This window comes from Xiphophorus couchianus, chromosome 12 (assembly GCF_001444195.1).
Source record: "Xiphophorus couchianus chromosome 12, X_couchianus-1.0, whole genome shotgun sequence".
Classification (NCBI taxonomy): domain Eukaryota; kingdom Metazoa; phylum Chordata; class Actinopteri; order Cyprinodontiformes; family Poeciliidae; genus Xiphophorus; species Xiphophorus couchianus.
Genome location: NC_040239.1, coordinates 20,580,736 through 20,598,904, shown reverse-complemented (window position 1 = coordinate 20,598,904; position 18,169 = coordinate 20,580,736). Strand labels below are relative to the sequence as shown.

General features: G+C 40.1%; 1 protein-coding gene across 4 annotated transcripts in view; it reads left to right on the top strand.

The window, feature by feature from the left end:
* LOC114154655 (multiple C2 and transmembrane domain-containing protein 1) overlaps positions 1-18,169 on the top strand; it is a 151,086-nt gene that overhangs the window by 126,623 nt on the left and 6,294 nt on the right. For all 4 annotated transcript variants that reach the window (XM_028033956.1, XM_028033957.1, XM_028033955.1 and 1 more), the window contains 3 exons: positions 8,462-8,571; positions 9,009-9,118; positions 9,699-9,796. In XM_028033956.1, coding sequence (XP_027889757.1) covers positions 8,462-8,571; positions 9,009-9,118; positions 9,699-9,796 — 318 coding nt within the window. The remainder of the gene's footprint in view (positions 1-8,461; positions 8,572-9,008; positions 9,119-9,698; positions 9,797-18,169) is intronic.

Below are 18,169 nucleotides of genomic sequence, written 5' to 3'. Positions count from 1 at the left end.
CTTTTAACAAGAGTCATAAATCTGTAATGAGCACAGAGAGGATGCATATTTTATTTACTTTTTGAAGAAGTGATCCCCTCACTTTGTGGCTGTGCACTCTCATTCTTATTGTTTTTTTTTCTTTCTAAAACAAAGTTTTAAGACTGTGGATTTTCACATCTGCCTCTACTGCCTTCGTGTCTCAGTGGGTGCATATCCAATAAAAGGTATGCCAAAGTTTGTCGTCTTTGGAGAGTGAAGAGATAAATCACATTTTACTTAACCCCATTTAATTTCTTAAAAGATAAATATGCTTCGTTTGTGGTGAAAAATATTTTTGCAAGCACCTTTTCTGAACCTTCTAAAGGTCGCATCGACTCTCACTGTGGAAATGACTGAAATAGATTCGAGGTAGGTCGGGCAGTAACATATGTTTTAAGGCCAGACATGGAGACACAGACAGTCTGACGAGACAGAAGTGAATGAGCTAAAATCAGGCCAGCAGCGGACAAGAGTAATAATGTCCCATTCATCACACCCTGCCACGCTGGATCCTGGGAAGGACGGGGGAAGGAGAGTGCAGGAGCAAGGGAACAGAGGTGAGGGGGGTGGGTGTGGGTCGGCTAGTGTGCAGCAGAAGGGGTAGTACGGTAAGGGCTGATCAGGAGATCATTTGTGTGTGTGAGCCTGACCTTGAGCCTGATAGAGGAGCTGGCATGGCGGAGGTGATGAGAGGCTCCACGGGGAGATGGGTAAAGATGATCAGTGGCGAGCAACCTCCTGCCAACCAGACGCATTAACGACACGTGCACTCATAACGCTAGAAACTTCTCTCTAGCGTTATGAGTACGAAGCAGAGGTCAAACTGAAAATAAGTCAGCGTCATCATTGACTTTTCCATCTTTTTTTTTATTATTATTATTTTTACATATGTGTATATTTATCCTCGCTGTGGGACCTGACTGGGTGAAGAGACTAATTAGCACTGTGGAGCATTGTGTGTGTCTGGCCCACCTTCAGCTGACAGTCTTAACTAGAGTTTGACTTTGGCTTTATGGGAGAAATCTTTAGCACATGTATATAGTTGTTTTGTTTTTATTCGTCCTATAAACGCAGAAAAGGAACACAAAAGCATCTAAATCCGATAGTCATGTATTTAGTTTTCAGGAGTTGTGTGTTTGGTGCAGCACAAGGGGCAGAAATAGGGCGATTATGGCATTCCTGTGTGTGAAAAGACATGCTGTGCATCCCAATGCTTCAGTTAAACGGATATGTGTTTTGACAAAGAGAGGGAGGGAAATAGATGTATGGTATAAATTATCTATTAAACAAACTTGGAACATCTGCTTCCTTCATGTGGCACTGGCAAGGTGCCAAGTCGCCTGGTTTTATCAGAGGTTTTTTGACACAGACTCCGAGTTCATGTTGTTATTTCCTGGTAAAAGAGAGATGCTCTTTAAGGGCAATTTCCAGAGTTTTTTCTTTTTTGTTTTTTAATGATACCTCTAAAAGCCATTATTAAACTCCAAAGTTATAAAATCTGTGGTTCCCCGCTTCTCTGCTAAGTTTGCAATGCTTGGAATATTTGCCAGTGAAAAACTATTGCTGAAACCATTCAAACTATTTAAATGGTTGCCATAAAAATAAAAAGCACTCTATGCTGCATTTGATTTGCAGCCAAATATTTCACTCATAAAAAGTAAGACTTTGCCTAAAAATCTAAAAAGGGAAGGAAAATGCAATGATGCACTTTTTTAAAATAAAGTAAATTATTTGTTTTAAATAGTTTTGGGTAGAGGAGAGGGAGGGATTTTTATTTCTTGGTTTCTCTTGTGTCAGAGTAGATTGTTACCAAAAATACCTAAAATGTTGTTCAGATTAAATATTCAACTGTTAAGACTCTTTTATATTCTCAACTTCTAGCTGCACAGATGCACTTACAAAAACTAGGGTCTATATTTTTTTATTTTATTTTACTTTATCTTACATTTTAACAGCATTTAAGTGACACGTTAACATGTAATTGATCAATTAGGGGGAAAAAAATCTAACAAAATCTTTCTCAAAAATGAAAAGCAGGAAAATCAATGTACAACTGTGTTTGAGGAGAACATATTTTTTGGGACGCTGACTTAAATAGAATATTTGTTATGTTGTTTTATGTCCCGATAAATTTGAATTACTTGCATTACTGGGAGTTCAACTGGAGTTTAGGAGCCTTGTTCAATTGTGTATTTTTTTTGTAGTAGTACTTTTTATTTTATATTTTTTACCTCAGCTGTGTGGCAAAGTACAGGCAAGTTAAAAAGCTTCTGTTAAACAATTCTTTATTATCAACAATCCTGGGTAGTATTTGTCCTTTCTAATTTCACTAATTAAATATAATATGTTGTTACCATCACTATGTTACTTACATGTGGAACAAGTATGTTTTTGGGATGTTATAATGTCTTTTTTCAAGCAGAAGTACAGTACGTGAACAGAAGTATGTGTAGATGACATTTGCCGTATAAAAGTGATATCCGCTGTTTAATTTTGTTTTGTTTCGAGTTCTTGTACAGATTTTGGAAATTTAATTTGTGTCACCCCTGTAGTATTCCTTGCTTTTCCAATTGTTTTTCTTTCCTCCTCGCTCCTCCTGGGGTGGAAATGAGAGGAATACTGACTCTCTCTGCAGTTACAAAATCAACAACAGCGCTTTCAGCTGCCCTTTGGGAGCCACATATTAGCATGCTGTCACATTTTATATGACATTTCAATTTTTACTGTGTTGCCAGACTGAGCGATGCAAAACAAAGAAAAACAGGTGCAATTTTAGCACAGCAGCAGTCAGCAGCAGTCACTTGTGGTTCAGACTCATTTCCTGGTGTGATGGGGTGGAATGTCGCTACTTTATAACTGTTGGGTTTATCATTTTTATGGCACAACCCAGCAGGGGGAAGCGTGTGATCAGGAGGTTAAAATGGCCTCAACCGGCTCCCTTGTTTCCCCCCAGTGGATCTAGGACAGATATTTGAGTCTATACTATTAGACTGAGTTCTCTCTGACCTCTCTCTTGTTTTGCTCTAGGCCTTGGGTCAACGTGGAACAAACTGTCTTTGCGAAGTTTACAACTGTTCACTTCATACTTTTACATACAAATGTGCTTTGCCATGAGGGCATCTCTCTGCAAAGGGGGGAAAAAACGGATTCAAGCACTCTGGGGCACTGTGCATCTTTCTTTTGTTAAATATTTCATCAAGTGTTTCAAGGAGTTTACCACACTGTTTACCACAATTTACCATCAAGTGCAATGTGGTTAGCTTGAATTGACTGTTTCTCTGTAGGTGTGTGAGAGTGTGTGTCCCTGGGCTCGCTTTGGTATCACTGAGGGTAATTTCTCCCCAACACGAGCAAACAACCCGAATCGCTTTAATGAGCTTTCTAACTGCTTTGCCAGGGAGTGCTCGGCAGGGATTTCACATCACACGCCACGCATCCAAACAATGACGCAAACTTTCGACATAACCGCAAAAGATGCATTTATTGTCTCTAAATGCCACGCGTGCAATTAAAACATGCAACTCTCCCCCAACAAAAGGACATCAGCTCACAGAATATTTCTACCAGTCTGATGAGAGTTAATTGATGTCAAAGACTTTCTTCCCTGTATAAACACATTTTCGTTCACATTCACACACTGTCTTAATGCAGTTTTTATCTAATAACGTGATGCTCTGCTGACTTTAGCGTGAGCTCACATCACAGCCTGTTTGCCCCTTAGAAATGGATTATAAAACGGTTGGATGAGGAGCCAAGTTTATCTTGCCACAGCACACAGTTAGTGGGATTGTAGGAAAGATGAAAAAAAAAAATCACCAAATCTCACTGATGGAAAAAAAAACAACAAAACAACAACTTTAAAATATTTTCCAGGGTTGCCAGTAGTTGCAGAGGTTTCTGAATGTCCATACACTTTCTACATGCAAAGCTAATTTGAACGCCCTGTATACAAAAGGTATGAAAACACTTTTTTTTTATCCCTTACAGTTGATTAATTACTCATAAACAATTGGAACATTAATGCTGAAAGTTAGTGTGACATGTCTTTGTTACTCAACACATCCAGATGCCACTGCAGCTGATTATGTCTGCCCCATTAGACTGATCTAATGCATGCAGCATTATCCATCAGAACAAGCATTTTTTTCTAGCTCTAATGCCTGCATTTGGAGCAATTTTAAAAACATCAATTGAGTTCAGTTTACTTATAACGCACTAAATTAACAATCTTCTTAAGTCCCTTTACAAGCTTTTACCATACATAAACATATATGAAATTCAAATGACTCCACATTCAGGTTGAATCAATACAGTGCATTCTAATACAATGAAATTCAAAGTCATATTTCTATCAGATTTTAAATAAATTCATGCTCCAAACACACTTGAATCAAATTGCTTAATTTGCTTAGTAGCATGTGATTCGTCTGGTAACGAGCCATTCATTTTATTCAGGTGTGTTAGAGCAGGATGCATCTAATATTTGCAGGATAGTAACTCTTAAGGATTGGATTGGGGCACCTCTGTAATACAGTACTGTCAAAGTTGGTTGATCATATGATAATAATTAGTAATAGGTTATCCATCTGAGAAAGCACAATCAGTAGCACTGTCAGTCCCTCGCTCCTGGGCAAGCATGTGGCAACGGGGGAAAGGAATGACTCCCTTTTAACCAACTGAACCACAACAAGGCAACAGACTGTAAATATGACAATCAGGTGTTTTGTTCTCCAAACAAAATCCCTCAAAAACAGTATGAAGGTTCAGTTAAGCATTATAAGTACAGGCCTAGACAAATTGGTGTTCCTCCTGAGATCAGAAGTCAGTCAAAATTGGAAAATCATAACGTGAGCTTGTGGTTAACACCAGGACACAAATACTTTTCCAAAACCACCGAACGCAGATCCAACATGCTTGTGCTGAAGATGTGTGAACATGAGGCTTACAAAACTAACAGTTTTGAGTTTTCATTTGACATTTTCCCTCTTTTTTTCATAAAGACAAGCTAAACTGAAACTATCTTTCGTCTGTCCTGTCTGTGTACACGTTCTATGAATCATCACCATTGCACTATTTTTAAGCTTGGAAGAAGAGGGCTTAACTGTCAAAAGTGAAGAATTTATTAGTGCGTGTTGGGGATGTAGTACTATTTCTAGTCACAGAGCACGACCAGGTGTGCAGATCAACCTTATCTCATAGCTGTAGGGTGTGTGTGTGTTTGTGTGCATATTAGGTTCCATTATAAGAACAGGTTGCCTGACTCCATATGTGCACAGTGTGCAGGGAAGCTGGGAAAACAAGGTTCTCCACGGCCCTCAGTGTTATTGCTACCTCCCGCCTCTTCGAACCGTGTTTGAAGACAGGAAATAGGATTCAGACCGCAGTCCGAAGGGCATGTGGCAATGGTTTATACGCCGAGGACCTCTGACCTATCGTCTCCACCCCCACACCACTCCCATGGCCCTAAAACACTCTCTCCCAAGTTGGGGCTCGAAAATAATGTGTCCTGACCCAGCCCGACTTGGCCCGACCTAACCAAACCCAGTACAATAGACACTTCGTCCTGAGATTTGTTTGAGCGCAGAATGAAAAACAGATGGACCTGAAAGAAAGGACCAAGAGAATAAGGAGAGCGGGAGGGGGAAATATAAGGGAGTCTTGTAAAATATTTTTCGAAGAAAAATAACCCAGAGAGGTTGTCTAATTATATCTATTTGTCTTGTGTGGTTTTGTTGGGGAGGCCATGTGGTCTCCCTGGCTGCTCCATGGTTCATTTTTCACATTATCTGATCCTGGATGCAGAGCAAAAAAGAAAGAAGTTGGGTTTTTGGGGGAGGTGGAGGAAGATTGGGTCTCAATGGGAGGCTTGTGGTAAGGTGGCTGGACTCAAAGACCCAAATGTGGTGAAGGCCTCTGAGGTCTTGAAGTTTCATGACTTTGACTGCTTTGCTGTCTTTTGTGGGTATAAAGACAGGAATTACTCATAGCTTTACTTTTCTAATCTACCAGACTGAATCCATCTTCCTCAATAAAGCAGCTTTGTTTTTTCTAATAAAAACAAATGTGACCTTAGACCTACTTTTTTCACTTTAGAGGTTTATCAAGCCCTCCACTTGAAGGGGAACCCAGGACAGACTTAGTGGAGGGGCTAAATGGTCAGGTAGTGAGTCCAAATCTGGATGGATGGACGGACGGACGGATGCCCACAGTGCCTTGCAGGGACAAATTTCCTTTGAACATCTATATTTGTCACTTTACAAACATAAACTTCAATTTATTTTATTGGAATTGTGTGTGATAGACCAAAACAAGTAATGAAGTTGAAGGCTAATGATGCCTGATTTTAAAAAATTTATTATAATTTGTTATATGAAAAGTGTGTTTGCATTTGCTTTCAGTCCCCTTTGGGTAACCAACTTCCCCACAGTAACAATTACAGAGAAAAGGTTTTGGTGTATGTTTCTACCAGCTTTGGTTAGTCCAAAAAAAAAAAACCCAGAAAAGAGTGTCGTCCATTTTTTTGCAGTCCCTTAAGTCAATATTTTATACATGTCACTGCATTTACAGTTGCAAGTTGTCTGTAGTATGAGTCTATCACCTTTGGACATGGGGACTGAAATCTTGAGCCATTTTTCCGTAGAAAAGTGGCTCAAGCTCAAGCAGATCAGATGGAGAAACAGCAATTTTCAAGTATTTCCAGTTAGATTTTGTTCTGTTTTTTTTTAACTGAAATATTCTAACACTTTAACATGCCTTGAATTAAACCAACTCTGGTTGTATGTTTAGAGGTGGTTTTTTTTGACCTGGTGGGAGCTGAACCTCCATTACAGTCTTAAGTGTTTTGCAGCTTTTTCCATGATTGTCCTGTAATTATCTCCACCCATCCTCCCCTCAAATCTCAACAACTTCAATGTTCCTGCTGAAGGAAAGTATCCTGAACAGCATGATGCTGTCACCACATTGTGCTAACCAGAGATGGCATGTTAAGCATGATGGACGGTGTCAGGTTCAGCTCCTCCAGTGTTACCATGGCTACATCATCCTGGCCCCATCTCCAGTTAATGCTCTTCTTGTCCAGCCTTTACATTCAGGTCTGCTATGATAGGTTTACTTTTTAGCTCTTTCTGTTTTTGCGTTATGGGTTGATTAATCCGTGCTTTGAGAAGTTTGCCGTTTTGAGATTGCTTTACAACTTGACCTATTTAAACTTCACTATAACTTTGTCCCTAGCCTTATATCAAACCTCTGAGGTCTCAACTGAGAAGTTGTATTATAGTGAGACTAGGGTGACTACAAACTCAGGATGTTATTATGGCAACTGAATTTACTTTAGGGCTATCTAATTTGAATGGGTTAAATGCATAATCATACCACACATTTAATATTTGTCAAAGAATATGAAAACCACGCATCATTTTTCTTCCACTTGACAGTTTTGTGTTCCCTTGTTGTGATCTGTCTCATAAAATCCCCAAAAAGACGTATTGAGGTTTGTGGTTGAAACCTGAGAAAATGTGAAAAGGCTCGAGGGGAATAACGATTTCTGCACGATACTGCATACTGAAGTCCTTTTCATGGAATTTGTGCATTGTATCCCATGTAGATGTCCTATAAATTACATGTTAAACCTTCCTTACAGGCAGTTGTGTTAAATTTAGATTTCCCAGCATGCCCACCAAACACATCCAGCATCAGGGAGTCTGCTTCTTGATGTCCTCCCTCAGCCACTGGCTTTGGGTCACCTCATTGTGTCCAGATCTGTCCTGTCCCCGCCTGCCTGTCACTCAGCAGGCGGCTTGTTGACTGTTGCATGACTTCTGCAATTCTTTACTTTGTTTCAGTTTGACGGGCAGGATTTACATGAAATGATGTTTTCCTTTCCTTGCTCCAGCAATATTCAAAGTTCACAATAGGAGGAGCCTTTCATGATGGTTGACTGCGTTAATAAGGATGATAATGATGTCACAGCTGGTGACATCACCACAGCGTGCCAGCCAGCAGAACAAAAGAGGACTCTGCCTGGTCGTCCTGGCTGCCTTGGCAGGACCAAAAAGAGAGAGAAAGAGGGGGGAGACGAAAGACTGATGTATCCATTTGGCTTTCAGTTTAATTCTGGCTCTTTATTCACATATTCAAATTTTTCCTGTGAGTATTTGTAAGGAGGGAAACATTTTGATTTGTTCTGCCAACTTTATATCTCTATTACGGCCTGGAATGAAAGCGCTCCGTCACTTCAGGCAGGATATCCGGTGATTTGGCTCCCAACTCCAAATCAAAGCTGTTTAAAGTGCATTGTTCTCAGGGAGATGCTTGTGCCCAGCCTCTGTCTTCTCTCTCTTCTTCCTCCTCTCCTGTCTCTATTCTGTCCATCTGCATATTCCCCCTCCTTCATCCAGGCTTTCTTCTTTGCTTGCCTACATCTCTATCTGTCCTCTTGCAGGACTCGGAGAGAAAGGGCTTCATGAACAAGCTTTATGCCATTCAGGACGTGTGCATCAGCGTGCAGAATGCACTGGATGAAGTGGCCTCCTACGGCGAGAGGATAAAGAAGTGAGTCGAAAGCCTGCTCCTCGGCACCGGGCCCACTTCCCTTTGCTTCGCTCCACATGTCCTGGTTCTTTTTCCACATTGCCAGGCCCCTTTGCCTTCCCGTGCCAGGCTAACTTATTTTAACTCAGTTCCTGAATCACATGTAGACCTGCATGACCTTTATGTATACACATCACTTCATGTGCATGCTGACACAGAACTGTTGATTGACCTATTTCTTACATTTTTAAATAGTAAACTGAAATAATTTGGTTTCCGGCAGAAAACAAACTATGACTCTCAAAAGTTTATATTGTTTATATAGTGCCAAATGACTGATCTGTAACTTATCTTTATAATTGTTAGTATGTTTCCTGATAGTGACATTTCTGAGTATGCTCAGTTAAATGAGCTTTTACAATGTTTCCTAATTTGAACCTCTCATTCTTCTTTTACAGCACATTTAACTGGACTGTGCCTTTCTTAAGCTGGTTAGCGATTGTAGCTCTCGTTGTGTCCACAATCATAATCTACTTCATTCCACTACGGTTCATCGTGCTGGCCTGGGGTGAGCTAATGCTAGTTATGTGAATCAACTTTAATTAAGCTGCACTCAAAAGTGTTCACTTCCTTCTTTAAATGCCAAGGTTTTCTGATTTTTGACTTTTGTGGAAAAAGAAAGTACTTTGATATGGTATTTATAAACTTTTTTTTTCCATATATGATGTTACTTGTATCCTGCGCAACTGCAGTAAAAACAAATTTGTGGTAAATGGACTGTAGTTATATAGCACTTGTCCAGGCATAATGATTGCTTAAGACATACATTCACATTCACAGACTTGCTCTCTTTTTATGCACCTGTACACATATCGGTAGATAACTGGGGCTGAGGGCCTTTCCCAGTTTTGAAATAATTAATGTTGGAAATGACTATTTAACCCTTACATATAAAAAAGAGTGTATAAACATTTCAGATGTACTATATAAAAGCAAATAAATAGAAAAGATCTTTTGTTTGCCTATTTTCATGTATTTATTTTTTGGGGGAAAAAGTGCTGAAGAATTTAAAGTTTTGTGTTGCTGAATATTTTCTAGTATATTTTATTATTTGTCTGTCTGTCTGTTTACTTTTCTTCCTGCTACAGGGGTTAACAAGTTCACAAAGAAACTGCGGGACCCTTACACCATTGACAACAATGAGCTGCTGGACTTCCTGTCCAGAGTGCCCTCAGATGTACAAATGGTGGGTCAACTTCTCATTTCAAAGTCACACCCGCTGGTTCCAAGTCCAAGTTTCAATTTACATTGTCTTGTGAAATTATTTCAGCAACTTTTTCACATATGCTAGAGTTGTAATGTTATATTACAACCACAAACATTAAATATTGTTGGGATTTAACATGGTAGACCGGCATGAAGTGGCTCATAATTTTGAAGTAAAGAGAAAAGGACACAATGTCTTTAAAGTTGTTTTTACTAATAACAAATTTGAAAAGCATAATCTGCGTTTGAATTTAGTTCCTTTTAATCTGACCACCGCTAAATGAAATTCAACCGAAACAACCAATTGCTTTCAAATGTCAGGTTGCAAATAGTAACCCGTCTGTCTACGGCTTGATCACAGTAAACAGTAAATGAGAAATTCCTCAGAGAACATTAAGTTTATCTAGTAATATACACGGTTCACAGTAAATGTTATCAAAATGCACTTTACAAGACAAATAGATCCAAATTATACACAGAAATAATAAAATCAGCCTAATCATATGGTCAAACTCAATTTATTTCATATGCATTCCAGTTCATTCCTAGTGATGATCCAGTGGAGTCAAATTTAGTTTGTAATACCAACCAATTATCCATCTATAGTGGCTTTTTCTCGCAGGGTTGTGGGGAAACTCAAACATATTTTGAACGAAAAGCTGATGCAAGAATACAACACATGACAATCCAGTAGGAAACCTGTAAGTGGTTTCAAAACATTTTAGCGTAAGGTGGAGGTTCACCTTACAATGACAGCCAGAGCTACAATGCAACAGGTAAGATCAAAGCATAGTCATGTGTTAGAATGGTCCAATCAAAGTCCAGACCTACATCCAACTGCAAACATGTGGCGGGACTTAGAAATTAGTTAGTCTCCGATAAAAAGCATATACGTATCTTCTTGCTTCCGCTTTAAAATTATGTTCTAGTTTATGTTGGGTGGACCTGATTTTATAGAGAAGGGTCTGAAAGGGTTCAAATCAATTTTCACATCAATCTATCAAGAGTGTTGTAAAATAAATAAATAAATGAGAACTCTGTCCACTTAATTATGTCTAACTTTGTGTTGGTCTATCACATAAAATCTCAACAGAGAAGATTGAAGTTGTGGTTGTACAACAACAAAAAGTGAAAACATTCCCACTCTTATGATCTTCTGTCTCGTTTCTCCTGCCAGCCTCACTTTGCATAGTTGCACTTTTTTCCCCCTTCTTTCAGAACACATGGCTCTTTGTTTTAGCCATCTAATCAAAGTAATGTAAAGCTGTTTTTTGAGTGTTTTTCCATTAAAAGCTTCCCACACTAATTTAATTTCCTCTTACATGGCTGGAGCTGTGCTGCAAGATAACAAGGTTAAGTGAGTTTAGTGTTCAGCATATAACTAGGTTGACTGACTCCATACATATACTCTACCACAATTACAGTTGGCTGCTGTTTTTCAGCCTTGCTGGTAATTGGAGCAGAGTGTAAATCAACAGCCTAAATGGCACCCTGGGGTTTTCCTTCAACATTTATCATGAGATCAGATTAACTTTATGACTGGAGGAATCAGATGCTTGCTTAGGTTCAATGTGTGAGCAATAACTATCCCTCACTGTGCAGCCCAAGACAAAGTGCAATTTAAACACCAATTAAGCTGCATCTCGTAGTGGCTTTAGCCAGGCCCGATGGTGTCGACTGTGGCCGTTAATGTCCTGCTGTGATACGCACGGACGGGGGCTCAGACTGAAGGACCTGGTACCTCTGAGTACCAGTTCCCCACCACATCAGCACTGACACACTTCCTCTTTGATTGCTCATTGCCCACATCTTTCATCTTTACAGGGTCATAATCCTTTGCGCCCCCTGCACACCCCACACTCACTCCCTCTTTCTGCCCTTGCACAGCTCTGTAGTTTACAGGGGGCTGCTGCAGCAATCCATCGACTTAAATGAGCCCAAGCTGTCCCCTCTGGTGGAGTGCAGCCACCTTACGCACCTGAAGCCTGCGGGTGTGTAGTGGTGAAGAGGCCCGAGCCTGGCAGGTACAAGCCCTTTACAAGGCTCCTAATGAGGGCCTGCTGGCTAGGGAGGGTGGGGGCAGATGTACTGCTCTGGTCCAGTGGCTATACCTCTGAAATTGCACCTACTGTAAAAGTAATACTGTAAGTGTTACTGTAAGCTCAGTCCTAAAGCTGTAGGAAGGGAAATTGTAGCCCTGTGTCATTGAGAGATTGAAGTCTTGCAAAGCAATAAAACCAACAGAAATAAAACTTGAAAAGAAAGAAATTTGTGAGATGGACAATTGGAAAAAAGTTGCAAAATGGTTGTTTCAAATGGGCAAAGTTTGATTTAAGAAGGTAGAGTCGAAAAACTGCAATCTCTCACTGAATCCAAAAGTCTGTTTTGGAAGAAAGATACCCTTCTCTGCGGTCATTGGCTAAAAACAGACCAGAACGTTCTGCTCTGCCTCAGGTGGTGGGTTCATCTTGTTGCTTGCCCCTCGCCTTACTGGGTCAAAGACGTTAGTGGACTGAAAGCCCTTGAGGCTTTCGGGTGATGGTGGGATCCAAATGGAGCGTCCCCTCATGGGCAAGTGTTTGTGGCGCCCGCTGGCATGGGTGCAGAGGTCCACTATGCCTGACACCGTGGATGACTAATGAAGTGCTATTTCAGGGCCTTAGTGTGACCTCACACACATACATAATCACACCCACAAGTTCTCCCAGCTGCCGTGCACCTAAGGTGGGTCGGGTGCACCGTTCCGCATCATTTAGAGGTGCTTCAGTGCAAGCAGAACTGATGAGGTTCTAATGACTTTATATACAAAGGGCAGTCACACTGGGCTATTATAACTTATATAGCTTTACAGCACCACAGAAGCTGTGAGTTTGTTGCTTAATCTCTTATAGTGTAGTTCTTTTACTTCTTACATTTGATATGAAAGAAGCTTTTAGCTTTAAGCTTTGCTACCACTTCAAAGGGATAGATTTTAAAAATGGATCTGGATGATGGTGGCCTTACTTTTAGTGACTGTTTTTCCTGGAGTCTTTGTTTAGTATAAATCCAAGTTAGTTGGTTCTAAAGGCTAAAGCTAACAGCTAGTCCAGGAGGAGGTGAGTCCAAGATGAACTTCTACCGTGTTAAAACAGCTCAAATCTGGATTGAACACCATCAATGACCTCCATGTCTGAAACTCAAACTAAGAGAACATGAAAGAACATTTCTGGTAAGAAAAATTATCTCGGAAAAATAATACAGAAATTATATTTTCATCTCTGCACCTGTTAGTGGATGGGTCAAATTAGGCAGCATGAGAAGATTTTGTCCTCATGATGCGTCAGACTCAAAGCTATAGATTCTGGCAAGTTTGACATGGGCCAAGTGTGATAGCCATCTGTCTACTCTGCAGTATTTAACAAAAGTGGTTCAAAGAAGGACAAGTGATGAACTGGTACAGGATCTTGGCCCAGTGCTAATTTATTTATATGCAAATGAAGGCTGGCCTCTTTGGACCACTCCCAGCAGGATAATGTAAAAATACTTCAGAAATGATACCACAGCAAACCTTCAAGGTAAGGCCTATGCCTTTATGGTTTAGGGCTGTTTTGGCAGTGAAAACGGAACAATGAACTTACAGTAGATATTTCACACAAGAAGATCACTGGTGGCCCTCCATCTCATAGCTCCATTTTGCTCCAAACCACTGTAGCATTTTTGAAATTGGAACCTCTCAGACCTGCCCAGTGTGGATTTATACTAAATGATAAGACAGTTATCAACTACAGATCAGATATTTAGGCACTTATACTGTGAATAGCAATCATCCAACCCAAAACAACACTGACAGACATCCTTTAAACCCCTGTTGTTTTATATAAGCTGCAGTTCCTTTTACCACCTGCAAGGTTTACTTTACGCTAACTAAGTTTGTTATCTCCCTCCTTGTGCAGCCATTTCAAAGCCAATCATGATGTATCGGTTAATGTGTGTGAGAAAGTCCCTGTTCTAATACCAGTTTCTTATGTTTGGTTTTTGATATTGCACCAGCTTCTGGTATCTTTACGATCACTATCAGCAAAATCCTCCATTTCTTTTTAAACAAGGCTGAACTGAAAACACTCACATTGCAGAGTATTCCCTACCTGGCGTCCGGGACATGCCCGAGCTTCTACTATGTTTTATGACACTATTAGGAATGGGAGCTAGGGAGAGCATAAGTAGGGCCAAGGCAATTAGCATGCCAAGTGGCCCTTTATGATAGCTGTAAAGGAGCTGGTTCAAATCCCCAATACAAAAATAAGCATGAATTCCAATTTAGGGCCTAATGAACAGCAGGGTGTCTGGTTAATATTTTTAGGCACCATTTATGTTTGCAATGAAACCTCAGTGGACATAGAGGAAATAAAAGCAGGATAGTTAAGGGTTGAAACACTGCCAGATATCATCAGTCACCTCCAGCAGGAGCGTCTTTCCCCTTCGCTTTGTCCTTCCCCACTTTGGAGACATTCCACCAAAAAAAATGGGCAATTAGTCTCCATTCAGCATGTGTCTTGTCACTGCAGCTAATAGGAAGGATTTTCCATTTTCTCTGCGAGCCATTTCTTGTTTTGTTTGTTTATTGGCTTATGTCACCTTGGCACGCTTTTTCTTTTACCACAACACAATGGCTTTGGGTGCTGAATCTTCAGTCTGCACACATTAGTGTTTCCCTGCAACCATTTAATAACCCTCATGCTCCATTAGATGTCACCTGAGATGAAAACTGCAGTTTGGTGTTCTTTTTTTTTTCTAAAGTAACTGGTATCATTAAAATTATGCCCTTTTTCCTATTTTTGAATTTGTTTATTTACTCACCTACCTGCTTTTTCCCCCCTCTCTTCTCACTGTCACCCACCTTGCATGTCTGCCCACACTAGCATCATCAAAACACTGTCAAAGGTTCAATGTGAGAAGGAGAAAGAGAATGAAAGACAGTGAGGAGAGGCGGGGAGGAGCAGGTCCCGCGATGCTTTATGGGTAACGCTGTTAAACGAGGCACGACGCGCGGTACACGGCACCCCTTCAGCAGAGCACACTTCAAAGCCTGTTTTTGCACTTGTACTGTCAACATTTGGGGAGCGGGAGCGGAGTGAGGGTGGAGGAGCAGCCTTTGAGCAGCGTTGGGTCTTAACACACCTCTTCTCCTGTCTGTTTTTCCTTTAAGCTCTCCGCCTGTGTTCCAAATTGGTTGTGTGCTTGCTGCATTACCTCACTTTTTGCTTTTTACCCAATTCTGCTATTTTTTGTTTTTTCTTTTGTTAATGTCCTACTTTCTCCTCACCCTCTCTGACTTTTCCCTGTTTCTTTTTTTTTTAGCTTTTTTTAAAACTTAAACTACCTTCGGTTGTCTTATTGGTGTGGTTTGTGTGTGTGGGCGTGTGGGGGTGGGCGTGTGTGTGTGGTATTAGGTGAGGTGAGCAGGGAGCCAAGGGTGTAGCATCAGTCAGGCCTGTCACCTATGAAGAAGAATTGAACCCGTAACGCATGAGCCCCATTTCTCCCTGGCTGGCAGCTCTTCACAGAGAAAACTCGTGTTTGATTGAAATCTTTTTTTTTTTTTGCACCATTCCTTTTTGTTGATCCCCTTTGCTGCTGTACATGAGAAGGAAAAGCCACACTTCCCACTGACAAGCAAACTTTTCTTTGTGTGCATGCGTTTACAAAGAGTTTTTGTTTGGACAGAAACGTCACTGTGCAGAACTAAACTGCTGTGCAGCTCTTCTTTTTCTTTTTTCTTTTTTTTGCTGCTGTAGGCGTTTGGCCGTGTAAATGGGACCAATAACGTGAAGTAATCCAGCACTGTACCTGCCCTACTTTTGGTGTTATGTTAGATTTTTTTAAAGCACAGGATGGGTGTAAGGTGATTTTTTTACTAAGAATAAAAATGTTTAATATTAGCAGCTCAACAAATTTTAATATTATTAGTTTATTTGTTTAATGAGTAAATTCAAATGAAGCTTATATGAATATGTAAGTTAAATAAAAAGGGGGTTTTATTACAGAAATGTTATGTTAAATTATCACGAGGAAGCTTTCAAATTTCATAGCTTTGCACCAGACAGTCAATGACACCGCCCCACAAGGAGGGTCATTCCTGCCAAATAAGCCGGCTGTTTAAACATTTCTGTTTCCAAAGATTAACAAAATGGAAAGTTGAGTGGAAGGAAAAAGTATGGTGGAAAAATGTGCACATGCAAACAGGAAAGCCAAAGCACAGCACTGTGAAGCAAAACCATTTCAAGAGTTTTGGGGGAGTTTCATTTTGTATTGACTGCAGTAGGTGTCAGTGCTTCAAGAGATCCTGATTTCATTTCACAGGTCGCTGCTCGCAATGTTAAAAGTGCCAATACCTAGTTTATTTATCACGGTGACCATATATTTGATTGGATAAAATATGAAAGACACCAGATGGAACAGGGCAAGTATGTCGCTCTGCGACTTGAGAACATATAGGAGTTTCACTTCAGTTACTGAAATGACGTATCGTTTCAGTTTCAGTGAGACCACATCCACATTGCAGGATTAGTAAATCAGCAGATAACCAAAATTTCCCTCTATTGTACCTTTTCTCTTCATCAAGGAACACAAACTATTACCAGGAGGAAGTTAAAAAAAATAAAAATAAACTGTTCAAACTTTAAGTTTATAGGAAAAATGGGACTAAAGGTTTCAGTGTCTAGTTACTTTTAAACATACATTCTTTTTAAAAGTTAATATTAAATTAAGTTTAAGGTTTTGTTTGCTTAAACTGCACAGTTCTAGAATTGTAATAATACAGACTTGAGGAGTCAATTTTCTGTGATGTTGATGGCATGGAGCTCATGTATGCTTTATAGTTCCTGCTACATGTAGGGTTTGTGCATTTCAGGACCGGAAGGCTTTATTGAACCGTCAGAATGAGCTAGTACAAGAGCGATGATAAAGGCTTGTTCCCAGCCGGTGCTAAGACACTCCTCTTGTCGTCCACAGTAGATAGAGCCACCATGAGACAAAACAGTGAAACGTTACTGATGTGAGTTTGCTGTCTGCCTGAAGAATCAGAGAAGGTGTCAGTCAGTCAGACAAACAGAGTAGCCTGTAGTACGTCAACTTAGGAGAGAATTCTCAGACGATTCTGGCTCTTTGGTGCCGAGTCTGTTAAGTCTGTTTTTTTCTATTAGTATTCTGATTCAGTGGCTACTGCTTGTCAATTTCTGGAATCTGTGTGAGCTTGCTGCTGCATGTTTGTAGATGTCTGAAAAGCGAATGGTTGCCAGTGACAGCCTTTAGCTGCTCAGCCACTGCGGCTGTGGCGTTTATTTACAGTACCCATCACTTTCAGGTCAGAACAGGTTTTTTTCTAGGATCTAAGTTTTACATCAGTTGGGAAATAATGTCATGTTGGAAAAATGTGTAACTCTTTCCACTGACAGTGTTGAAGTTCATGTGAAGGTGTGAAGTAGTAGAGTTTCCAAAATATTGTTTTGTTTTTAAGTCAGCAATTCAATCTTTTTACATTACATTACAACCACGGTGTATTATTTTTGACCAAAATCGCAAATAATTGAGAAGTGGAAGCTAATTTATGCATGGTTTTCAAGCTTTTAAAAATTTTTATTCTTCATGTTTTCATCAAAGCCATTCCAATGTGGCTCTGGTTACATGTTTAGGTCAATGTCTTACTAGAAAGTGAACTTCCACCACCTCAAGCCTTTTCCTGTTTCTAACAGGTTTTGATCTTCAATTAGCCGCTTAATTTTCCCATAATATCTGATCAACTGACCTGTTCTTGGAGAGGAAAGGTGTCCTACAACACAGAGTGTTTTCACAGAGAGTTTTGAGTGTGCTCACAGTGGTTTGCAAACATAACATTTTTTATCCAGGCCAAAATCTTCCACTTTAGTCTCATCTGACCAGAATAGCTTCTTTTCCATAAAAGCCTTTGCATCATTTTCTTCTAGAATCACTCATATGCAATCATGTGTTTAAACTAAATGAAGTTACACCAATTTAATTGTTTCAAAGCTGTGGATACAGGCCACCTCTTTTCTTAGAAAGCAGTCCCTCGGTGAGTTACAAACAATAACAAAACCCAGTATCCCACTAGTTAAGAATGACAGTTTAGCTTTTCTTCCTTGGCAGTGTCAGTAATTTATTCATGTGCATTTGATGATCTTAAAGCCTGCAGATAATTGGGTATACCTCCGAGAGACATAAATCTACTAATTCCTCCACAATCCTGCACTGAGCACTTTGTTTCTAGTTTATTGAGTGTTGGGTCATCAACTGAGTGCTTCCAGCGCTGGCACGGAGCAGACAGCTGCTGCATTCAGTTGTGATCATGTGGAGGAAA